Here is a 24,305-nt window from a genome sequence, read left to right on the forward strand (position 1 = left end):
ATCGTCCCGGGCAAAGCACTTTTCTAGTGCCGTTGCTACTACTTATTCATACCACCCGTATTTCACTATCTCTTCGCCGAACTAGTGCACCTATTAGGTGTGTTGGGGACACAAGAGACTTCTTGCTTTGTGGTTGCAGTGGTTGCATGAGAGGGATATCTTTGACCTCTTCTTCCCCGAGTTCGATAAACCTTGGGTGATCCACTTAAGGGAAACTTGCTGCTGTTCTACAAACCTCTGCTCTTGGAGGCCCAACACCGTCTACAAGAATAGAAGCTCCCGTAGACATCAAGTACTTTTCCGGCGCCGTTGCCGGGAGGAAAGGTAAAAAGGCACTCATACTCCGGTTCCTGGTACAAGTACTTTTCTCGGCGCCATTGTGTTTGTGCTCGAAGCTATTTCCTTTAGATCCTGCAATTGCATCTTTTTGTTTCTTGTTTACACTAGTTTGGCATAATGGACAACAATGAGCTTCTTATTCTATTTCCTGATTTAAAATATGGATTGTTTGATGCGAAATTTTAAAAACCTATGAAATCTTATTTGCATGCTGGTAGTAATATTAGTATGAATGCTTTGAACACCATTGTTGATAATGATATAGAAAGTTCTAAGCTTGGGGAAGCTGGCTTTGATGAGCATGATATTTTTAGTCCCCCAAGCATTGAGGAGAAAATTTTCTTTGATGATACTTTGCCTCCTATCTATGATGATTATAATAGTGGTCTTTTGGTACAACCTACTATGGAGAGTAAATTTTGTTGTGATTATACTATGCCTCCTACACTTGATGAGAATAATAATGATAGCTACTTTGTTGAATTTCCTCCCACTACAACTAATAAAATTGATTATGCTTATGTGGAGAGTAATAATTTTATGCATGAGACTCATGATAAGAATGCTTTATGTGATAGTTATATTGTTGAGTTTGCTCATGTTGCTACTGAAAGTTATTATGAGAGAGGAAAATATGGTTGTAGAAATTTTCATGTTACTAAAACACCTCTCTATGTGCTGAAATTTTTGAAGCTACACTTGTTTTATCTTCCTATGCTTGTTACTTTGCTCTTCATGAACTTGTTTATTTACAAGATTCCTATGCATAGGAAGCATGTTAGACTTAAATATGTTTTGAATTTGCCTCTTGATGCTCTCTTTTGCTTCAAATACTATTTCTTGCGAGTGCATCATTAAAACTCGCTGAGCCCATCTTAATGGCTATAAAGAAAGAACTTCTTGGGAGATAACCCATGTGTTATTTTGCTACAGTACTTTGTTTTATATTTGTGTCTTGGAAGTTGTTTACTACTGTAGCAACCTCTCCTTATCTTAGTTTTATGTTTTGTTGTGCCAAGTAAAGTCTTTGATAGTAAAGTAAGTACTAGATTTGGATTACTGCGCAGTTCCAGATTTCTTTGCTGTCACGAATCTGGGTCTACCTCCCTGTAGGTAGCTCAGAAAATTAAGCCAATTTACGTGCATGATCCTCAGATATGTACGCAACTTTCATTCAATTTGGGCATTTTCATTTGAGCAAGTCTGGTGCCCTAATAAAATCCATCTTTACGGACTGTTCTGTTTTGACAGATTCTGCCTTTTATTTCGCATTGCCTCTTTTGCTATGTTGGATGAATTTCTTTGTTCCATTGATGTCCAGTAGCTTTATGCAATGTCCAGAAGTGTTAAGAATGATTGTGTCACCTCTGAACATGTTAATTTTTATTGTGCACTAACCCTCTAATGAGTTGTTTCGAGTTTGGTGTGGAGGAAGTTTTCAAGGATCAAGAGAGGAGTATGATGCAATATGATCAAGAAGAGTGAAAGTTCTAAGCTTGGGGATGCCCCGGTGGTTCACCCCTGCATATTCTAAGAAGACTCAAGCTGTCTAAGCTTGGGGATGCCCAAGGCATCCCCTTCTTCATCGACAACATTATCGGGTTCCTCCCCGAAACTATATTTTTATTCCGTCACATCTTATGCACTTTGCTTGGAGCGTCGGTTTGTTTTTGTTTTTTGTTTTGTTTGAATAAAATGGATCCTAGCATTCACTTTATGGGAGAGAGACACGCTCCGCTGTAGCATATGGACAAATATGTCCTTAGGCTCTACTCATAGTATTCATGGCGAAGTTTCTTCTTCGTTAAATTGTTATATGGTTGGAATTGGAAAATGCTACATGTAGTAATTCTAAAATGTCTTGGATAATTTGATACTTGGCAATTGTTGTGCTCATGTTTAAGCTCTTGCATCATATACTTTGCACCCATCAATGAAGAAACACTTAGAGCTTGCTAATTTGGTTTGCATATTTGGTTTCTCTAGAGTCTAGATAATATCTAGTATTGAGTTTTGAACAACAAGGAAGACGGTGTAGAGTCTTATAATGTTTACAATATGTCTTTTATGTGAGTTTTGCTGCACCGTTCATCCTTGTGTTTGTTTCAAATAACCTTGCTAGCCTAAACCTTGTATCGAGAGGGAATACTTCTCATGCATCCAAAATACTTGAGCCAACCACTATGCCATTTGTGTCCACCATACCTACCTACTACATGGTATTTATCCGCCATTCCAAAGTAAATTGCTTGAGTGCTACCTTTAAAATTCCATCATTCACCTTTGCAATATATAGCTCATGGGACAAATAGCTTAAAAACTATTGTGGTATTGAATATGTACTTATGCACTTTATCTCTTATTAAGTTGCTTGTTGTGCGATAACCATGCTTCGGGGACGCCATCAACTATTCTTTGTTGAATATCATGTGAGTTGCTATGCATGTCCGTCTTGTCTCGAAGTAAGAGAGATCTACCACCTTAATGGTTGGAGCATGCATATTGTTAGAGAAGAACATTGGGCCGCTAACTAAAGCCATGAATCATGGTGGAAGTTTCAGTTTTGGACACATATCCTCAATCTCATATGAGAATAATAATTGTTGCCACATGCTTATGCATTAAAGAGGAGTCCATTATCTGTTGTCCATGTTGTCCCGGTATGGATGTCTAAGTTGAGAATAATCAAAAGCGAGAAATCCAAAATGCGAGCTTTCTCCTTAGACCTTTGTACAGGCGGCATGGAGGTACCCCATTGTGACACTTGGTTAAAACATGTGCATTGCAAAGATCCGGTAGTCCAAGCTAATTAGGACAAGGTGCGGGCACTATTAGTATACTATGCATGAGGCTTGCAACTTGTAAGATATAATTTACATAACTCATATGCTTTATTACTACCGTTGACAAAATTGTTTCATGTTTTCAAAATAAAAGCTCTAGCACAAATATAGCAATCGATGCTTTCCTCTTTGAAGGACCATTCTTTTACTTTTATGTTGAGTCAGCTTCACCTATCTCTCTCCACCTCAAGAAGCAAACACTTGTGTGAACTATGCATTGATTCTTACATACTTGCATATTGCACTTGTTATATTACTCTATGTTGACAATTATCCATGAGATATACATGTTACAAGTTGAAAGCAACCGCTGAAACTTAATCTTCCTTTGTGTTGCTTCAATACCTTTACTTTGATTTATTGCTTTATGAGTTAACTCTTATGCAAGACTTATTGATGCTTGTCTTGAAGTACTATTCATGAAAAGTCTTTGCTTTATGATTCACTTGTTTACTCATGACATTACCATTGTTTTGATCGCTGCATCCACTACATATGTTTACAAATAGTATGATCAAGGTTATGATGGCATATCACTTCGAAATTATCTTTGTTATCGTTTTACCTCGCCGGGACGAGCGTAACTAAGCTTGGGGATGCTTGATACGTCTCCGACGTATCGATAATTTCTTATGTTCTATGCCATATTATTGATGATACCTACATGTTTTATGCACACTTTATGTCATATTCGTGCATCTTCTCGGAACTAACCTATTAACAAGATGCCGAAGTGCCGCTCTCGTTTTTCGCTGTTTTTGGTTTCGTAAATCCTAGTAACGAAATATTCTCGAATCGGACGAAATCAAGACCCGTGTTCCTATTTTCACCGGAAGCATCCGGAACACCCGAGAGCCGCGGAGGGGGCCCCGTGGGCCCCGGATGATAGGGTGGCGCGGCCCGGGCCCCGGCCGCGCCAGCCTATGGTGCCGCCGCCTCTTCGACCCTCCGACGCTGCCCTTCCGCCTATTTAAAGCCTCCGTCGAGAAAACCCCGATACGAAAAACCACGATACGGAAAACCTTCCGCGAGCCGCCGCCATCGCGAAGCCAAGATCCGGGGGACAGGAGTCTCTGTTCCGGCACCCCGCCGGAGCGGGGAAGTGCCCCCGAAGGCTTCTCCATCGACACCGCTGCCATCTCCACCGCCATCTTCATCACCGCTCGCTGCTCCCATGAGGAGGGAGTAGTTCTCCATCGAGGCTCGGGGCCGTACCGGTAGCTATGTGGTTCATCTCTCTCCTATGTGCTTCAATACAATAATCTCATGAGCTGCCTTACATGATTGAGATTCATATGATGATGCTTGTAATCTAGATGTCACTATGCTAGTCAAGTGAGTTTTACTTATGTGATCTCCGGAGACTCCTTGTCCCACGTGTGTAAAGGTGACAAGTGTGTGCACCGTGTGGGTCTCTTAGGCTATATTTCACGGAATACTTACTCACCGTTATGAATGGCGTAGTGAAGTGCTTATTTATATCTCTTTATGATTGCAATATGTTTTGTATCACAATTTATCTATGTGCTACTCTAGTGATGTGTTATTAAAGTAGTTTATTCCTCCCGCACGGTGTAATGGTGACAAGTGTGTGCATCCGTGTTAGTACTTGGCGTATGCTATGATCACGATCTCTTGTAGATTGTGAAGTTAACTATTGCTATGATTGTATTGATATGATCTATTCCTCCTACGTGGCGTGAAGGTGACAAGTGTGCATGCTATGTTAGTACTTGGTTTAGTCGTGTTGATCTTTCTTGCACTCTAAGGTTATTTAAATATGAACATTGAATTGTGGAGCTTGTTAACTCCGGCATTGAGGGTTCGTGTAATCCTACGCAATGTGTTCATCATCCAACAAGAGTGTAGAGTATGCATTTATCTATTCTGTTATGTGATCAATGTTGAGAGTGTCCACTAGCGAAAGTCTAATCCCTAGGCCTTGTTCCTCAATATCGCTATCGCCGCTTGTTTACTCGTTTTATCGCGTTACTACCGCCGCATTACTACCGCTTGTTTACTCGTCCCGGGCAAAGCACTTTTCTCGGTGCCGTTGCTACTACTTATTCATACCACCTCGTATTTCACTATCTCTTCGCCGAACTAGTGCACCTATTAGGTGTGTTGGGGACACAAGAGACTTCTTGCTTTGTGGTTGCGGTGGTTGCATGAGAGGGATATCTTTGACCTCTTCCTCCCTGAGTTCGATAAACCTTGGGTGATCCACTTAAGGGAAACTTGCTGCTGTTCTACAAACCTCTGCTCTTGGAGGCCCAACACTGTCTACAAGAATAGAAGCTCCCGTAGACATCACATGCCCCGGGTGCTAAGCAATTGAGCTTGTATAGATCTGGTAAGAGTGATGCAGAGAGGAATGTGGCTGTCAAGTACATTTGCAAGTTCTTGTATGACAATGCCATCGCATTCAATGTGGTGAACTCAAGGAGCTTTGAGGAGATGGTTGAAGCAATTGGGCAGTATGGACATGGACTGAAACCACCTAGCTATCACGAGGCAAGTGACAAGTACATCAAAGAAGCTGTCAATGATTTATCCGACATGAGGAAGAAGCATGAACTTGCTTGGAAAACCTATGGATGCACACTTATGTCGGATGCATGGTCGGATAGGAAGCAAAGACACTTGGTCAACTTTCTTGTCAATAGCCCGGAAGGGACATTCTTCTTGGGTTCTATTAATGCATCTAGTGAGACACATGATGCTGCTTACTTGGCAGGCTTACTTGGGCAGAAAATGGAGGAGATAGGTGTGGATAATGTTGTTCAAATCTGCACGGACAATGGTTCCAATTACAAGGCTGCAGGAAGGTTGCTAATGGAGAAGTATCCTAAGCTATATTGGACCCCTTGTGCTGCACATTGTTTGGACCTGATGCTTGAGGACATCGCAAAGATAGATAGATTTAAAGATTGGATTGTGAAAGCAAAGCGTGTCACAACCTTTGTTTATAGGCATTTGAAGCTTCTTGACAAGATGAGAGAATACACAGGTGGGAATGAGTTGGTGAGGCCAGCAGCTACTAGGTTTGCCACCACTTTCTACACCCTGCAAAGCATGCACAAAAATAAAGAAGCTTTGAGGAAACTATTTGTTAGTGACTCCTGGACAAAGAACAAGTCAGCAAAAACTGAAACAGGGAAGCATGTGTATGAGGTTGTGATGTCAATGACATTCTGGAATGTTGTGGAAGATTGCATAAGAGCATCACACCCTGTCCTAATTGTGTTGAGGCTAGTTGATGGCGATGAGAATCCAAAGCAATGCCCCGACTTACGTGCAGCCATGGAAATGTGCAAGAATAAACTCAATGAAAGCTTCTCAAGAAAGCCACCATTCCTGCAGAAGTTAATGCAGATTTTTAGGAAACGTTGGGATGATCAAATGATGCAAAAGTTACATGGGGCAGCTTTGTTTTTGAACCCTGGCCGGTTCTTTGACATAATGGAAAATGATCCAGATTATGCACAAACCTTGAGGATGACATTTAATCAGGTGGTGACAAAAATGATGGATGGTGATGAGGAGATGATTGCAACTATTGATGTGCTAGCTGATGACTACCAACAAGTTCGTGGTGATTGCTTCGACACCAAAATAGCTATCAATGGAAGGAAAAGAAAGAGTCCTCGTGAGTTTCTTTCTCTGTCATTTATTCATTGATTTTAGCATGAAGTTATATGTACAAAACTAACATATGGTTGCTCCCTTTTGTTAGTTGACTGGTGGAAATCAAATGGTGGTGGCCAAGCATTGCCACTCACTAAGGTTGCAAGGCGTATAGTTGGTCTATGTACATCCGCCTCTGCTTGTGAACGCAACTGGAGCACCTTTGAGAGGGTGAGTGGACAAGTCTCTGTTGGCTATTTTTAATTTCAGAATTATAGCAATTAGCAAGTGCTTAAATTATGGGCTGTTGTTTCATGTTACTTTCAGATCCATAGCAAGAAGAGAAACAAGTTGGGACATCCGAAGTTGGATGATCTTTCCTACATATCTTTCAACAGCAAGATACAAGAAAGGTTTGTTAGGCTTCACCATGAAGGTAATAAAGTTAACCCTCTCTTCCTAGAAGAGTTCCAATGGGACAATGAGTGGGTTGACAAGGATGCCGAAGTGGTTCAGCGAGTGCACGAGGATGATGATCTCACATGGGACCAAGTAGATGCTGCCGCCACTACATCATTATCACTTGTTCGTCGCAATCAGACTAGGGGAGGTCATGGGGTTCCAAGTGGTGGGAATTTCTATACTAGGCGTGCACCATATATTTTAGATGAGTTAGATCAAGATCCCTTCATTTGTGATGATGAAGATGTTGATGATGATGTGGTGGGCGCCGACGGTCCTCAATCTCAGCCTGAAGGTGGTGAAGATAATGAGGATGATGGAGACAACTCCGATGCTTTGGAGTATGATGACGATGATGTGTAGAAGTGCTTGGCATTGGTTGGCTGTTATGTGAATCGTCTTGGCCTTGTCTGTTGCTTGGTTTTGGCTGTTGCCTGTTGCTTTGTTTGCTGCTAGCCTACTGCCATATCACCTAATTTATGTTGAAACTATGTGGGTTGAATGTGTTTCGAACCTCTGGACCTTATGTTGTTGAACTTATGCTACTGCAAGTTGTTATTTATGTTCCTAAATCTCCTAAATTGCTGTCATATGATGCATAATTTCATTTTCCTGTCATATTATATATTATTTATTATTATCACGCCCAACGCCCAGTTGTCGCCTTTTCGTCGACATGTCGACATGTCGACTCAATTCTTCGAGCTCGACTCGACTCGACTCAACGAATTCCGAACAAAGTCCGGCGCCACCGCTCGAGGATCCCGTCGGAAAACGACGGCCGAGATCTGGATTTGACGAGGAGCTCGATCCAACCTGTGCAGCACGACTAGGTTCTCCGTTTGGGTAGAGGACGGATCTCGGCAGGTGCGCCATCGACGCGCGCTGCTCTGCTTTGATTGTCGCCGGCTAGTCGTGCACCGTCTCCGCCGGCGGCAACGCGGCGGCGTCACGGGAGCTCCAACCTCTCCCCAGCCCGAAGGACGTGCGGATTCCTGTGTTTGCTACAAACGGATAAGTTTTTGCTACAAGTGCATGCATGGTAGCAAAAGCGGGAGAAGGTACCGTTTCGATAATCCAACGGCTGTTAAAGGCTACATCGTATGGCTGCCGATCCGGGGATCTGAAATTAGATCCGCGGGGGACGCTCAGCGCGGCCCTTTTTATTACTCCCTCCGGTTCATATTAATGGACTCTAATATGGATGTATCTAGACATATTTCAGTTCTAGATACATCCATATTGGAGTCAATTAATATGAATCGGAGGGAGTACTTTCAGAGCTTCTAGATTGGTGACTTTTTTCAGAAAAGAAAAAACTTAGAGCGAGCATTTTCGGAAAATTATAAAAAGGAAAGTTCGCCATGGCAGCATAATCGCGGCGCAAGCAACCTGGCGGACACCGAATCCACCCCGGAAACAAAAATCCAACCAAAACCCCACCCAGAGCCAAAGCCCAAAAGCCAGACGAGAACAATACAACAGCAGGGAGGCGAAGCGAAACCAACCGCAGGACAGACAGACAGACAGACGGAGATCCCCGGAACCCTAACCCTACTAGCCCCTCCCGTCGCCGGCTGCGATGGCGATGGACGCGGAGCGGCGGCAGGCGGAGCTGATCGGCCAGTTCTCCGCGCAGGCGGCGGCGCTCTCCTCGGCTCCCCAGCTGGCGGCGCTCGTGCTCGAGGCCACCTCCCACCCGGCGCTCTTCGCCTTCTCCGAGCTCCTCACCCTCCCCGCCCTCTCCAAGGTAACCGCCGCTTTGCCGGTGCTCCCCGCGCCGCCGCCGCCGCCGCCGCGGCGGGAGTTTGGAGTTAGGGTTTTACCGACGGGGTTTTCTGATTTCGATCTAATGTGTCGTGCTGTGTCTGTTTCTCGTTCGTCGTTTCAGCTCGCTGGCACGCAGTACGCCTCTTCTCTGGACCTGCTCCGCCTCTTCGCCTATGGCACCCTCAAGGACTACAAGAGTAAGGCACACACACCCCTCTGTATTTTCGTGCGTACATGATACATTGCCGTTCGGATTAGCGTAACGCGTCGTTTGTGTATGCCTATCTGTGCTTTGTGGCTCATTGCCTGATCTGGCATGTGTTAAGTATACACCTACGAATTTAGCCATTTGCCCTGAACCCTAGTGAACAATGATAGGACTTCTTTTTTGGGGGAACTTTGGATCCAGCGAATTGTACTCATTTAGTCGATGACGTTAATGCTTTGCTGCTCAATTGAATTGATATAAATAAATAGGCACATGTTTAGGTGTAGTGGCCTTTGCAGATGATTTTCCAAATCTTGTATTTCGTAACTTCGGAAAACGCGCACATTCCAATGCTTAAAAGTTATACTTCAGTTGGGGTAATCAGTTTACCTTTTTATGCATTGGTATGATCAGTGTGCCTGGCCTTGTGAGGTTGGCTTCTGACCTAGTTTAGTTTTGCTTTTGGTTGCTACAACTTTGTTTCATCCATCATTGCTATTCTTATGCTTTGTATTTTGTGGTACTGGTGTCTTACTGATAACCGTGAGATATGAAAATGTATTGCCTGAACGATTATTTTTAATGTAATTGCAGGTAATTCTACCACCCTCCCTGCATTGTTGCCTGAGCAAGCCAGGAAGCTGAAGCAACTCAGTGTGCTAACCTTGGCCGAGTCAACCAAGGTACGCATTTTGGCCAATCTTGTCTGATATGCACAGCGTTTCCGTGTAGCTCCCCTTTCGTTGCTAAAAAACTGAAGGTTGTAAAACTTGCTTGTAATCATGTGAGCAGTTAGTTAGTTACAGTGCCGTACTGTCATTAGGATGACATGTTTGTTGCTTGAATCTTCTAGCGTGTCTTAGTTATAGTTGTAAATAGTGTGTATAATTTTGTTGGAGAGCCCAAGTCTAGTAAAGTTTAATGGTCATTTTTCTTCGATATTTGACGATCAATGTTCATTTAATCAAGGTTACAAATTTTGTGGATTATATTCTTTTCGTGTGATTCAGTGTATTATGTATTAATTATGTACGTACCTTATAGTCTGTCCTATGTTTCCGTGTTTCTGCATAGATAATCCTAAACATAGTCACTGTGTTTATTTGTCATTTCTTTCTTTAGGTACTACCATATGATCAGCTCATGCAAGAGTTGGATGTTTCCAATGTAAGAGAACTTGAAGATTTCCTCATCAATGAATGCATGTACTCGGTGAGTTCTTGTCCTACCTTTCACATTATCCACTTATAAAGTTATAAATGTCTATATACTCCCATACTTTGTATTCATTAGCAAGAAATGCCTCATTTGAAATTTTCATTTACCATTTACCTGGTATTTATTAAATTTAGGAGATTAGGGCTGTAATATTTGTAAGGTATGTGGTGGTGTTGTTTAGGGTATGTCTGACGGGTGACCAACATTCCACCCTATGCAAAATTTGGTATTTGCTTGTACGGTTGTCAACAAATACTTGCGAAGTCTAGTTTATTTTTCTTGCCAACTTTGACCAACTCATTGGGCAACAAAACATTGATCCACATTTTGGTTTGCCATTTTTTTTGTAGAGCAAGCTTGGGCTCAAGCCTAACATAGCCTTAGTCCTAACTCTTTACTTTAGGAACATTTGTGTCTATCTTGTTTCCAATTTTTTTTTTGGTTTCTTGGCTTCAATTTGTAATGCTTTGAATGTTTCCTAAGGGTATTGTCAAAGGCAAATTGGATCAGCTGCGGCGGTGCTTTGAGGTAAGAATATGGAGCCTAGATACAGCGCAATCATTCATGAATTCATTCTTCATCTTGCAAGTGATCTTTCCTTTCTTTATTGTTTTTATGCATTTCAGGTGCAATTTGCAGCTGGAAGGGACCTTACACCTGGTCAGCTAAACAACATGATAGAAACCTTGTCGGACTGGTCTGTATCTATTCAACAAATGTTTCTACACTTTCATCTCCATCTGTCCCAATAAATGTGGATCTTTTCATATTATTTTGAGTAACCTTTTGTATAGATTGTAATTGCCAATTTAAATTCTGAAGCTGTAGTAGCATATATATCTAGTCATGGGACTATTCTTTAGAAGTTGAGAAAATGTGGCATGCTTTCTGCAAGCTGATTTGATTAACAAACTGAAAAGTCAAACTTTTATGTGTTATATAATTCATTGCTTTACTTTCTGACTGGATGCATGTGCATTTTTGTTTTTACATGGCGTTTGGTCTTGCTTATATGCAAGTGCTGCTTGCTGAATCAGTATATGTTTTGGTGCTGACTATTTGCTTTGCAACTAGAAATATGTTAATTGTCACCATTGCTCATTATGAGGTGACTAGCTCAAGGGGGTAGACAGAAGTATATTATTATCTACCAATTGTGACGCAAATGTTTATACTCACAGGTTGGGAACATCAGATAGTTTACTACACCAAATTCAGGAGAAAATCAAGTGGGCTGACACAACGAGTGAATTGAACAAGAAACACCAGAAAGAATTTGAAGACAGAGTGGAAGAAGCCAAAAAGTCAATCAAGGTCAGTTGGATGAAATTGAAAGTTCGCACTCTTTTTACTTAAGTTAGACATTGAATTAAAAATGAACAAATATTCACACTTGTAGTTAGGATAGAGCCCTTTACATATATTTTTAGGATAATAATTGTGGGTTATATGCATTGTTCTGTGTCCTTTTACCTGATCATTTCCGGTTCTGATTTTAGTTACCAACTCTTGAATGTTCATATGGTAGCAACTAATCTTATTAAATAGTGGATTGCCGGACCATGTTTCTTACTTGATGGCAGAAGTTGAACAATGTAAGCAGGCAGACATTGACTTACGGGGGCATGACGACTTTCTCTCAGAATCTGGAGGAATGATGGATTTTGAAGAGGACCGCATCCGACCAAAAAGGTATTATATGGTCGCTTAGTATTGTTGCATCAGTCCTGTATTTTCTTGCTATTTTGGCTAGTGTAGCAATTGGATTATACTACTATTTATAAGACATGGGGCATTGTATACTGTCTCTGCACAAGCTGCCAACAACAGCTAAGTTATATGGAATAGTATTTTTTAGTGAAATCTGTGGATAACTGACCGTAGTTTTGCTCCAGTCGGTTATCTTGTATCGCCTACACTTTTCCATCTTATTAGAATTGCATACCACTGTCAAAAATTGATTATGTTGGTATATAATCTTGTATTTCAGGAGGCGACAACCAATGGCATAGTTTCACTGAAGTTTTCACCCATGTCCCTGCTTGCAGAAGTGCGGATGCTGTTCTTTGAGACATTTTGTCACCGGAGTTTAGGAGCGTCAATTAGGGTGCTTCCCTTGAAGCGAGTCTCTGTTGAGAAAACGCTCGTTTTTGGTATGAGATGTTACAAGGAGATGATTTACCGCCACATTTATTTAGTAGCACAAAAGGCAGGTGGGTGACTTAACACTGTAAAGATTATGATCCTTAAAATTATTATTTGGTGACTTACTCGCTCAGTTTCTCATGGAGTTTGGTCCCCGACTCGTGAGGTGTTATGCATCGTAGCCTCCTGAACTGTGCCTTTGTGCTATTGAAGGTTTTGTTTAATGCGCTGGGTTTTAGCTTTTTTCGAGCTGTGCGGCCCGTGTTTTAGCCATTCTCCAGCAGTCGCCTAGCGTCAAACTATATTTGATAATGACCTTGCATGCAAACGTTTTGGCCGTGCTGTCACCTCAGCTGCCTGACTGTTTTAAAAAGTTTGAGAAGGGGCTCACAGCAATTGCAGGGTTATATAGCAGGGAGTACAATCAATAGGTAACACTTACACACGAATGAACTCATGTTGGTGGTATGAATCTCCTGTAGTCTTCACTTCTTTTGAAACAAGACTTACATTTTTATCAATTAAGAAGATAGATGGCCGGTTAATTAGCGGGAAACACCGCAACAGCCTGTCGACCGTCATGGTGTCGCGAGGGTACACAGAGCGTACACAGAGCATCCTAGCTTTGAACTGTAGTCCTGCCGGTAAGCTTGCGTCGGACAAATTTTCACTCCCAGCCGCGCGTCCGAAAGTCTTGTTCCGCCCGATGAGGCCAAATACGGTGTCCCGTCTCCGGTCCATAGGGAACGCGTCAGACACAACGAAAAGCGAGGCGAGGAGACGCGAGATCGACGCGTCAACGAGACATAAACATTCGAACCCCTCTTCCGCCACATCGCGCCTCTCCCACCGCGCATTTCTGCTCTCCCAAAAGATTTCACCGCCTCTTCCGCCGATTCATTTCTCCCTCTCGCCATCGCTACTCTCTCCCTCCCGCCGCCCCTACCCTCTCACATCCATGGCGCCGCCGACATGCCCCAAAAAAATGGCCAAGAAAGCGGCCACCAAGCCACGGGGCAATGAGTTGAAAGGGCCGAAGGCACCGTTCGCGAAGCCGCGGAAGGCGCCGGCTGTGAGGAAGAAGCCGGAAAGCTGGACAGACGAAAGGTGGGAGCAAGACTGCCTGCGGCGCAAGATATCGACGGTGGAGCGGAGGGACGACGGGTGGTGCAACATGAGAAGAAGTCGGAGGTGGCGTGTGTGCACTAGAAGGCGTTGGCCGCGTGTATCGCTGCTACCAACACGAGCCTATGGAGTACGTCGGGGCCAGCGTACATTTCGGGAGTGGTGTCCCCGTCGACATCCGGCTTCTTCAACGACGGCCCTTATGCCACTCCCGGGTGCGTGACACCGAACTTGTCGCCGCGGTACGAGAATGCGCTGCCGCATGGCGGCTTCAATCCCAACGCCGTGTTCTACTCCCCGGCGTACGACCAAGCGCCCCAGCGCCAGCCAGGCCCCGGTGCGGACGGTGCCCCGTTCACTGGGCGCAGGGGTCCGCTCGAATTCAAGGGCGCCGGTGGTGAGGAGGAGGAGGGGGAGGACGAGGGGGTGGAGGACGACGACGAGGATGACGAAGAGGGCGGCGACGAAGAGGATGACGCGCTGGGCCATCATCCAGGTGTCGGTGAACATGTTCCATGGGTTCCATAACGAGGTCGAGAACAAAGGTGACAACGGCACGAACCTCGGCGATGTGGTACGCCTCTTTCTACGAAAAGTTTTAGCGCCTAGTTTAATCACGATCTGATTGCGCCGACCGCGTCATGGCGATGTACCGGAAGAACTCAGAAGGGTTTAAGTCTTTCGTGCTGATGCATTGCTATAGCAAGCTCAAAACGAACGAGAAATGGCGGTTGACGCATCTTTTGTTGTCGAAGGGGAAAGATGTCATTGATCTGGATGCACCGCTCGAAACATCGGTAGGGCACCCTATCGGCAACAAGGCTGCCAAGGCCGCCTTGGCCGACGCAACGGTGATTGAGAAGACGCATGCATGCGTCGATCACACATTGCCTCGCCGAGGTCTCCTCGACCCTGCTCTCCCGAGACAAAAGGGCCGACGAAAGGTGGGCGACGCTGCTCAAGAGGCAATAGGAGAAGATGGAGCTCAAGAAAGGCAAGGAGGACATGTCCCTGCTGACCACGTCGACAACTGGAATGTTTCCCCGAACGCGGGCGGCGCACAACTTCTACAAAGGCATGATCCTCGACGACATCGAAGCCAAAATGGCGGCGGCCATGGCATCGATAGCAACCCCACCCCTAGAGCAAGAGCTGACACCAGCAGGCGCGTCTGCGACAACGTCTGCTAGTACACATGCGTCATCGATCGACACCGACATCTGAAACAACGTCAGCCTCGGCGTCGGTGACGGAGCAGGCACACCGGGCAGAGCACGACGAGGTCGCCGTGATCGATGGGCCTACCTCGACTCAGGATGCGCCGTCAGCGTCGCTGAACCCCTTCTTCTAATTTATGTTTAGATTGCACTACTGAAACTGATCGCGGCTACTTTGATTGCGACGACTTCGACGAGAACGATCTCTTTTGAATGTGAACTATCTTAATTTGTGTTTGAGGACCGCGTTTAGGGACGCGGCTGAGGAGCGACGTCCGCCAAACGCGGCACGAACAAAACACGTCCCCCAAACGCTCGACCGACATCGTTTAGGGGTCGCTTTGGGGGACACGGCTGGAGATGCTCTGAATGAGTTGACTTATGTTTCTAACGGGATAATATATCTGGTTTTTTAACTAGAGACAACCTCGGGAACATGGGTGTAGGCGCACCTGTTTATTCAAAACTTTTTAAAAAAAGCCATTTAAAAGGTCCAGAAAATCAAAATAATTTTTGCATGTACATGTTATCTTATATTTATCGTGTTAATTCTCAAGGAAAAATACGATACTATGTGGCCTACATAAAAGTGATAAAATGTGCAAATGACAATCTAATGATAAGATTTGTTGTTCAAAGAAAACAAATTTTAATTTTTCTCTTTTTTGTGTAGACCACATATGGTCGTATTTTCACTTAAGAATTGACAAAGAGTAAGTATCAAGATAATATGTACACACATAATTTTATTTTGAAGTTTTCCAAAACTTTTAAATGTATTTTTTTTATTTTAAAAATGGCTGCGCCTATACCCATACCTAGCTGTGAAAAGGGTTCAACTTGGCTCAACGAACTGGACAGCTCACACTAAATTGCTCCCTACTTTAGCTACAGATGATGCAAGCTTGTTGGGTTGGGAAGTAACTTTGAAGGAGTTTCTAATGATATGCAACATTGTCATGCTGCTCATTTAGGATGGTGGTGACACAACAAAATATCAAAGGCAAGTATTGAAATCATCAAATTCACTCAGAACGTGTTTCTTTGGCTTTGTTTCTTCATAAGATCAAAGTTTATTGGCCTCTATCGGCATGGCACCCAATTTTATATTCCACCCAAAAGAAGATGAAGCATAACCATACCATCAATTCGTTTGCTATAGTTTCTTGTGGCCCAATAATGCTTGATACTATATCGATAGCGGGGATGTCCTCATCAACAATCCAATGGTGCCATTTCTTTTAGCTGCAATTGTGTGATTTTCGTGGGACAAGATAAAAGTAGTGACACTCCCTCCGAGATCCATATATTGGTCTGTTTATTACTTTTAGCTGCAAATTGTGTTTCCTATTTTGGGGGGTACAAACAAGTGTAAGGAGGTTAATTTTTATATCCAAAGGTGTGACATAATGCTAGATTGCCAACTCAAACACAAGTCGAATAGTTCACAAAAGATTGGAGACAGGAAAGTTGACATGGTCATTACAGAGATTTTCATATCAAAGAAAAAGGCTATCACTATATATACACACGGCAGATATCTTAAACTCGCCACCATTCTTGCTTGCTGCTAGCCTGCTACAGATGTTAAGGTAGGCTACTCAGGTTCAAATATCTGTCAGATGCTCTGCAAATAAGATAAAATCGAAAATATGATTCTAGAAAAGAGAGTAAAACAGCAAAGTTTGGAAAGCACATGCAAATAAAAAGATAAATGGATAATGCAAGATGCAACATAGACTATTTGTTATACGCAGTCACGTAGTATCAAAATAGAACACATGATTATTCGCTTGTAAAAGCGGATACCAAGACCTCATTACACAAGTTACACGACAGTGTGAGTTATATGCTTCAGAAACAGGAATAACAAACACAGGAGAAAGAAAGAACCAAAACTTTAGGGTGCAACCGGTCCATTCTAGGGGCATTAAAACATACTCCTGATCGCAATGGCGGAGTCAGCTTATGAATAATGGGTGTACAAAGTCATGGTTTTACTCATATTTCTCCTAATTTGCTTGATGTTTATTGCTCTACATGTGAACTAGACACTAATATACAAGCTTATGCCAAAACTAATGGGTGTACATTTGTACACCAATGTACTGATCTCCCTCCGCCTATGGCTGATTGGTTACGAGAAGAAATAGCTCATGCTAGTGAAGTAATGATAAACACAACTGGTGTCGCCGAGAGACTGCCCCAAAGAAGATAAATGCAGTTCAGATTCAAGACAAAAAAAAATTGCAATTGGAGAAAAGTGCAGGAAGTGAACAAAACTAGAACATCAAGTTATTTCTTTACCAGGTCGAATCTGTTAAGAGGATGGGTGATAAAATTTAATGATTATGGATCACACCATATATACTATCTATCAGATAAAGCTCTATTTTGAAATGGGAAAACTTTCCCTTAAACTGCAAGAAGAAAACAAACACATAGCTGAAACTAACGAGGATTATTAAAGTTTTAAATAGTGCGCTATCTCGGGCTATAGCGTCGGTATAGCAGATTCAGAACACTCTCGCTAACGCTATGCACTTTTAACACTAAATAGAAACTCATGCTAATAGCCCGCTAAAGCGCTAAATTGGGCCAGAAAATAGCGCTATTTCTCCCGCTAGGCCAAACAAATTCAAGATTTGAATTTCAAAGTTGGACCTACTTATGCAATATGCACTTATGCGCTTCTTTTATAGCTACAATCATCATGCTTGTCCTGTACACGCTTGTATAACTAAACCATTGAATTTCTGGTCATATTCTTTGGATAATATGAATATATGATGCCTAAGTTTTCTGAAAGTTTCCCTGCTTTTATTTTTGGAAAAACACAGAATAGCTTAGCTTCGCCATAGCTATCTTAGCGTCTGGAAAATACAGCCTAAGAAGCATAGCTCGCTATTTTAAACTTTATTTATGATTGACAAGGACTGTTCAAGAAATAGGAACTTTTGACAAAGGCAAGTTTTGAGTAGGAAATAAGTAGGTCTTGTCCAAATATTGTAAACAAATAAAGTAGGTCTTATCCAATTTTTTGACAATCACACACTTTGCAAAGATCTAATTCAGATACTCTCTTGCACCAAAAAATGGCATGTTTCTGTTAAATATATTGTGCAGTAAGAGAATAATAATGTTACCCCGATCACATCAAGAAAACCTTCTTTTACCAAGATTACATATCTGAGCAAGGGAAAGACGAGTTAAGAAAGGATATATAGCTGCAGAACTAGGATCACACTTGCCTTATTTGTTCCCCATGTTATCCGCGATCATCTTCTCCTTGGTATTGATGCGCAACCGGACACTTCCAACCTGGTTCATTTGGCTCTCATAGTACTTTTTCCTCTTTAAGCACTGCATTGCTGCTTGCTTGTTTCCTGATTTTGTGAACTCCTTGGCACGTTCCATCTCTTGTGATATCTTCTTTTGCAAGACCGCCTCTTTAGCCACAAAGACATCACGAGCCTAGAGAGATAGTCAAGTTAGTAGGTAAGAAATAGGATGAACTGATTGGATTAGGAATAGTCCTGCATACTGTACAATCCTTTTATCCAGTTAAACACTGTCAGATTTATGATTAGCTCAGGAGAAAAAGAAAAGGAAAATAGCTCGGAGAAACTCAAAACTGGCGTATTCCACTTTCCGAGCAAACAACCACAAGTTCAGCACTTTGGTATAACTTAATTTTTCCCAATTCATAGAACTTGAGAGAGAAAAGGAAAACAAGCTGTATATATAACTCATAAGAGGAAACATATTTTTAGAGCTCAAAAGAGAAAAGAGAACAATTTGCAACAAGCCTTCTCCCAACAAGCTGTGTTGAGATGCTTGTCTGATACACAGTATATATACCCCAGAATAACCCAGTGTACTTTTTCTCAATGCTTTTACTTGAATACTATGTAAGTTTTTTACTCCCTCTGATCCAAATTAATTGTAGCAGATTTAGGAAAAATGTTGCCTAAATTTGTCTAGGTTCATTGAACCTGCAACATGTAATTTGGATCAGAGGGAGTACTTGATTTGTACTGGCAACATGTCACTTTTACTCTATTATTTTCATCACATTCGCACTTTCATGTCACCGCCAAAGCACCCCAAAATCCGTTATTTTTATTTCCAAAGTCCATCCACAGAGTGTTACAAATAGGATCGCCATGATACGCCACCAGTTCTCTCAGTCAGTATCAGGATATGCTATGACACTGATGTCTCACTGGTTTTGCACAAGGTAGTAATTTAGCCAACCTTCACACCCTCTAAACATGGTGCTGAATCAAACATGACAAGCTTTTATACTTAAAAAAGTAAATCAGGCAGGAGGAAAATCCACACATTGATCAACCAAAGAACGAAACGACAGCAGCTAATGACATCAGAGAGGCCTCTCAGGGTGGGACGGGACCGAGTCAGCGAGTGGACTAGATTCCCACCCAGGCTAATGCAAATCGCCTGCAACGTTCTTGAATCCTCCAAGTTTGCAAATCTAGAGCTTCCCCAGATTCATATGTCTATCCAGCAACAGTTTAAGATTAGAACAGACACAAATCTGGCAATGAGTCTAAGATGAGAATCACCACAAATCCAAAGACACGGCTGGTTTACATGGTTTGCTCCATATTCAACACACTTGCGAAAGATACGCAAGCAGAAATTCTCTGTCCATACAGGGTAAGGGAAACTAGGGGTACCAATCTACAGGAGAAACACTCATCGCGGCCAACACTCTTAACACCTCCCCACGCCCCACACTCTCAACACCTTTCGCCCAGGAAAAACAAAGCACCGATTGATGCGTTTTGGCTAACCTGCACGAAACAGTCTATCTTGGGGGAAGGGACTGTTCCCTCTTTTATTCAGCCCATGTTTCCCTGCTAATCTCGAATTGCTGGGAAAAAGGAAGAGGATTTAGAGGTCAAACCTGCTTGAGCTGGTCGGTGGCGGAGCACTCATCGCGGCAGCCGCGGAGGATCCAGGAGAACATCGGGGACCCGGCGGTTCAACTCTGTCAGCGACGGCGGCAGCGGCTACTCGGAGAAGAGAAGGGAGAGGAGAGAGAGGAGAAGAAGGCAGCCGCAACGGCCAAGAAGGAAAGGAAAAAACCTTCCGGAAATGAGAAAATGGAAGGAAAAAAAACAAATGGAAAGCGGCGGTGGTATTTTTTTTTTGAGAATTAAGCGGCGGTGGTAATGGAGAAGGAAAAGGGAGTTTGGACTTAGTGGGCCTTTGTGTGAGCCTCCGAGCCTTCTTTCCCCACGAAAAAAAGGAAAAGATTAACAAATGATGACGAAAAAGGAAAAGATTAACAATGATGGCAAATTTCGCTCAAAAAAAAGATGACAAACTCCCTAGGTCCCTTTTTCCCGCCGGCGATCTCAAGACGTGCCCATCAAGATCCGATGCTAAGCGCTTCCGGCGATGCAACGCATACGCCGGCCATTCCTCCTCCTTCGAGGACAAACCACTTGGCGGTGGTCGATGGAGGAGCGTCGAGCTCCGACGAAGGATGCGAAGAAGGGCCTCCATCCTAGAGGTAGAGTAGGAGCCGCCATGTTGGCCAAGGTTAGAGCGTCAATAGAAGATGCTCCGTGTTCCGCTCAAAGGAGTCCTCTAAGAGCAGCTCCATAGCACCTTGAAGGCAATCTTTAATGTAGAGCTTGAGGAGTAGCCGCTCCGCTGCCGCTTCCTCCTCGCCACCACGGCAGGTCAGGGGAAGTTTCAGCCGAGCTCTCCACCTCGAGTAGCACCGATGAAGAGGACATGATCTACCTCCCAGATCCAAAACCAGTGCACCTCGCCTCATCCCCCCTCGACACCAAGGCCGGCCATGAGAGAAGCAACAGGGCACCTCAATGGTCCGAGTTGGCCCTCCTCCTCGCCACCACGGACGACTAGGAGAGCTTCTTCTTCGTAGCAACATTGGGGAGGAACACAACCAGTAGCCACCAAGTTATTGAGGAAGACGACACCGCCCTCACCACGGCCTGTTTCCACCCATAGAAGTAGAGGCGAGGCAAGCAGCAACCTTACGACGGCTTGGATCTGATGATGGAGATTCGAGCTACCGTCTTCACTACGAGGCAAACACCCAAACACAGGCATCATCAAGTCAAAAATGAAGAAGAAAACCTAAAAATCTACTCAACTACACCGGCGCCAAACCTAAACCAACTCCGACCTCTCACATCAGGCCCACTGGCCGCAGGTGGCAGCAGCATAAAAGGCGCCGCTCCACGCTGCCCAGCGAATCCACAGCTCATAAGTAAATTCACGCCGGCCAAAAGTTAATAAATATTCCAAAAATAAATCTCTCTCCCCTCCCCCTGTGCTCGCTCGCCGCGGCTCATCTCTCTCCCCCTCCCTCCGCCGGCCGCTGCTGCTGCGTGTTCTCCTCCCCCCTCCGATGGCGTCTGCCCAGGTACGCGCTGCTTCGGTTGCACTCGGTCTCACTTCCGCTTCGCGGTTCTGGCGTCTGTTCGATGCTAGGGTTTGATTGATTCGTGAGTAGTTTGGTGCTGCTTCGCAGATGGAGAACCGCGGCGCGTTCGGAACGAAGAGGTCGCGGAATGACGGTGAGATTCTACGCAACCACCCTCCTCTGATCTATTGCTGCTTGCTACTGTTGCCCGTCTTGCTAGGGTTGGGTATTGGGCTGAGTTGGGGATCTTCTCGGGTAGGGTTTGGTGGAGGAGGGATTCATCGTGAGACGTGTGTCGAATGGTTTATAGAGTATGAGGTGTGTGTGGGTGTTATGGAATTCCGAGCTTGGATCGTGTGAGATAAAAGGGGGCAGAGTACATGAATGAATGTAATGTAGGGTTATCTTTTATCGTAATCTTGTTTGTGCATCCCTTGTGTGGTTAAGGTTCCACCCATTTGAATTAGTTCCTGGAAGATTGTAATTATGTTGTTACCCAAAAGAAAAATGTAAAGCCACGTAACATAGGAATTGTCTTGTGCATCACGTGGCTTCAACTGTGGTTTCATTGTTACGAATTGTCTTGTAGAGTTAAATGTTCTTTGTTTTTGTATACCGTCTTTAAGTTTCGTATGTGTATTTTACCGTCTTGCAGTTTTCTCTCTTTCGAAGAGAGGAAACTCATTGTACTGTCTTGTTCTTACCCGAGTGCTTTTTGGTTAAAAGAAAGTCCTACTGTTTTCAGTGTCTGTCAGGGAGGGGGACTGGAGTTGTCATCAGTGTGGTAATGTCAACTTCAGTTTTAGAAATGCTTGCAACCGTGGATCATGTGGTGCGCCCCGTCCGTCACCGAGTCCAAGCCCAGTAAGTTGTTGTAGATTCCCCAAGTAATGTCATCACTGGTATGAGGTGTCTGGTGGTAGAGCTTATTTTGTTTCCTTTTTTCCTGGTTAGACATTCGTATATTGACTTTGGTCATCGTTTGTAGCTTCACTACTTCTGCAATCACTAATCTGTATGTACAAACAATTGTCCTGACTTTTTTGGGTGTGTATGTACAAATAGCAAAGTTAACATGAACTTTTCCGTCATTGTTATATGGTAAACAATTGACCTAACCTAATAGGCATATGCGTATTATATAGTTTCCGTTACAGCATTAACCTTTTTTCAGTTGACCTCGTAAAAGTAAGGATTGATGTGAAAATCACATGAAGGTGGACAAAGCAATGCTGCCATTTCTGCAATATTGAGTAAAAAATTGTTTAATTTGCAGAGAATGATGCCAGCTCCTGCTGGTGGTGGATATGATCGGTCACCTCTATTTTACGGTAGTGCTGGTGCCCCGCCGCCTCACATGCCTAATGGATCTGCTAGCTATGGTTCTCCATATCCACAAATTGGATTGCGATATGGTTATGGTCCACCAGTAGGACCTCCTGGCTCATATGGTCTCCTTTCTTCTTATGGTCAACCTGGACCAATGGGAGGTCCAATGGGTGGTGTGTCTCTTTCTCAAATCAGAGTTTTGCTCATTTCAGCGTCGACTCAGAATGGCTTATGATTCCCCTTTTTATTTGTTGTAGGGATGGGTTATGCACATGGACCTGAGTTGGGTCGATATGGCCCTGACTTGGGTCGATACGGCCCTGACTTGGGTCGATACAACTATGGATTTAGAGGATCCCCAATGCCGGTTTGTAACTATTAGCCATACTTGTTATGTTTTTTTTTTTTTTTTTTTTTTTTTTTTTTGTATTGGTCTTCTCTTCCGGTTAAATATTTGACCTTCTTATTTGTGTGTGAAGGTTTCTAGCCCATGGTCTGGTGGAGCATTAGTGGAAAATAATGACACCACTGCTTCACGAAAGCGTCGGGGAGGTAAGCTATGTTATCTTCTTTATATTCTTTTGTATTCCTTTTTTTGCACTAAAGCCTCCGTACGGTTGTTTTTTTAGTGTTTCATGGTGCATTCCTAAGATATCAACATTAAGTGATGCAACAAATGTTTAAACAAGATAATGAACTTTTGATCTTGTTATGTTATTATTTACTTAGACATGAAGTGGCAATAGGTCCTACTATGCTCTGGCAATACTTTAGTTTTCTATCCTTTGTAGTTTGGCCCTGAATTGTTTTCTTTGCCATTTACAATATTATGTAACACTGCCATTGTGCCACATGGACTGCAGCAAGAAATTGACAGTTCATTTACCCGTCTATTGAGTTCTTTCTTATGTAAATTCTCATTTATAGGCCCAGATGGACTGTCTGAGGGTGACTGGGAATGCCCAACATGTAAAAATGTCAATTTTGCCTTCCGAAACACTTGCAACATGAAGAAATGTGGAGCTCCAAGACCGACCTCTGTAAGCATCATACTCTTTTTCTTGAATTGTTAGAAAATAGCAGGTTAACTTGTCAGACAAAAAGTCTGGGACCACGTGTGTATTCTTGCATGTAATTATGGTTTTCCTCTCTGACAGGGAGCTAACTCGAGCTCAGCTCGCAAAGACAAGGATGCTCCAGAAGGGAGCTGGACCTGTCCGGAATGTAATAACCTGAATTACCCCTTCCGCACGGTGTGCAATCGGAAAGGATGCTCAAGCGATAAGCCAACCTCGTCAAACAACTAGTACACTGCAACCTTGATGACAACCATTGTCAAAACATTGTTGTATTCCTAGTCATACAGGTTTAATGTAAACTGCACAAATGTGTTCCATGTAGACAAAGATCTATTGTGTTCGATTGTATCTTCCCAGTTTCCATTGACAGTGAACCAGCCTTTATACTTGCCACAGAGATTCACAGATATAACATTCAGATCAATTACATATAATGGTCCATGAACTGTTGTCTTGTTGATATTGACCTCGTAATGTAGAGTGAATGCCCTCCCCTGGTTTCCTGGAACCAGTTGA

The 24,305-nt window shown here is 43.4% G+C and overlaps 3 protein-coding genes across 7 annotated transcripts; 2 read left to right on the forward strand and 1 right to left on the reverse strand.

Moving 5' to 3' along the window:
• Positions 1-8,742: 8,742 nt before the first annotated feature.
• On the forward strand, positions 8,743-12,745 carry LOC124678147 (COP9 signalosome complex subunit 7-like). 3 transcript variants are annotated; one of them, XM_047214068.1, is made up of 9 exons: positions 8,743-9,021; positions 9,163-9,238; positions 9,844-9,932; positions 10,372-10,461; positions 10,951-10,995; positions 11,094-11,164; positions 11,649-11,781; positions 12,054-12,159; positions 12,458-12,745. In XM_047214068.1, exons 1-8 carry the CDS (start codon positions 8,854-8,856, stop codon positions 12,123-12,125), a joined length of 744 nt encoding a protein of 247 aa, XP_047070024.1. In that variant the 5' UTR covers positions 8,743-8,853; the 3' UTR covers positions 12,126-12,159; positions 12,458-12,745. The 3 variants fall into 3 exon arrangements, with proteins under 3 accessions (XP_047070024.1, XP_047070023.1, XP_047070022.1); XM_047214067.1 differs by having other exon boundaries at positions 8,744-9,021; positions 12,051-12,159; XM_047214066.1 differs by having other exon boundaries at positions 8,749-9,021; positions 12,071-12,159.
• A 3,650-nt stretch (positions 12,746-16,395) lies between these two features.
• LOC124676666 (vacuolar protein sorting-associated protein 32 homolog 1-like) lies at positions 16,396-20,053 on the reverse strand. 2 transcript variants are annotated; one of them, XM_047212709.1, is made up of 3 exons: positions 19,885-20,048; positions 18,206-18,428; positions 16,396-16,581 (listed from the first exon to the last, which is right to left on the reverse strand). In XM_047212709.1, the coding sequence occupies exons 1-2, from the start codon at positions 19,945-19,947 to the stop codon at positions 18,207-18,209; spliced, it is 285 nt and encodes a 94-aa protein (XP_047068665.1). In that variant the 5' UTR covers positions 19,948-20,048; the 3' UTR covers positions 16,396-16,581; position 18,206. The 2 variants fall into 2 exon arrangements, with proteins under 2 accessions (XP_047068665.1, XP_047068666.1); XM_047212710.1 differs by lacking the exon at positions 16,396-16,581 and adding an exon at positions 16,588-17,154 and having other exon boundaries at positions 19,885-20,053.
• Positions 20,054-21,230: 1,177 nt separating this feature from the next.
• On the forward strand, positions 21,231-24,230 carry LOC124674389 (ranBP2-type zinc finger protein At1g67325-like). Of its 2 annotated transcripts, none has more exons than XM_047210432.1 (8): positions 21,231-21,381; positions 21,472-21,535; positions 22,127-22,245; positions 22,658-22,883; positions 22,968-23,077; positions 23,190-23,262; positions 23,638-23,750; positions 23,868-24,230. In XM_047210432.1, exons 1-8 carry the CDS (start codon positions 21,367-21,369, stop codon positions 24,015-24,017), a joined length of 870 nt encoding a protein of 289 aa, XP_047066388.1. In that variant the 5' UTR covers positions 21,231-21,366; the 3' UTR covers positions 24,018-24,230. The 2 variants fall into 2 exon arrangements, with proteins under 2 accessions (XP_047066388.1, XP_047066389.1); XM_047210433.1 differs by having other exon boundaries at positions 21,490-21,535.
• The last annotated feature ends 75 nt before the right edge of the window (positions 24,231-24,305 follow it).

The sequence above is a fragment of the Lolium rigidum genome, chromosome 7, assembly GCF_022539505.1.
Source record: "Lolium rigidum isolate FL_2022 chromosome 7, APGP_CSIRO_Lrig_0.1, whole genome shotgun sequence".
NCBI lineage: Eukaryota > Viridiplantae > Streptophyta > Magnoliopsida > Poales > Poaceae > Lolium > Lolium rigidum.

Bases quoted from the DNA above. Each gene is read 5' to 3' on its own strand.
- LOC124676666 (XM_047212709.1), bottom strand. From the start codon at position 19,947: ATGTTCTCCTGGATCCTCCGCGGCTGCCGCGATGAGTGCTCCGCCACC. The intron at 18,429-19,884 runs GTTTGACCTCTA...CTATCTCTCTAG, and splicing joins CCACCGACCAGCTCAAGCAG to GCTCGTGATGTCTTTGTGGC.
- LOC124674389 (XM_047210432.1), top strand. The intron at 22,246-22,657 runs GTAAGTTGTTGT...TTTAATTTGCAG, and splicing joins CGTCACCGAGTCCAAGCCCA to AGAATGATGCCAGCTCCTGC. The intron at 23,263-23,637 runs GTAAGCTATGTT...TCTCATTTATAG, and splicing joins TTCACGAAAGCGTCGGGGAG to GCCCAGATGGACTGTCTGAG.
- LOC124678147 (XM_047214066.1), top strand. From the start codon at position 8,854: ATGGCGATGGACGCGGAGCGGCGGCAGGCGGAGCTGATCGGCCAGTTC. The intron at 9,022-9,162 runs GTAACCGCCGCT...TCGTCGTTTCAG, and splicing joins CCCTCCCCGCCCTCTCCAAG to CTCGCTGGCACGCAGTACGC. The intron at 11,165-11,648 runs GTCTGTATCTAT...TTATACTCACAG, and splicing joins ATAGAAACCTTGTCGGACTG to GTTGGGAACATCAGATAGTT.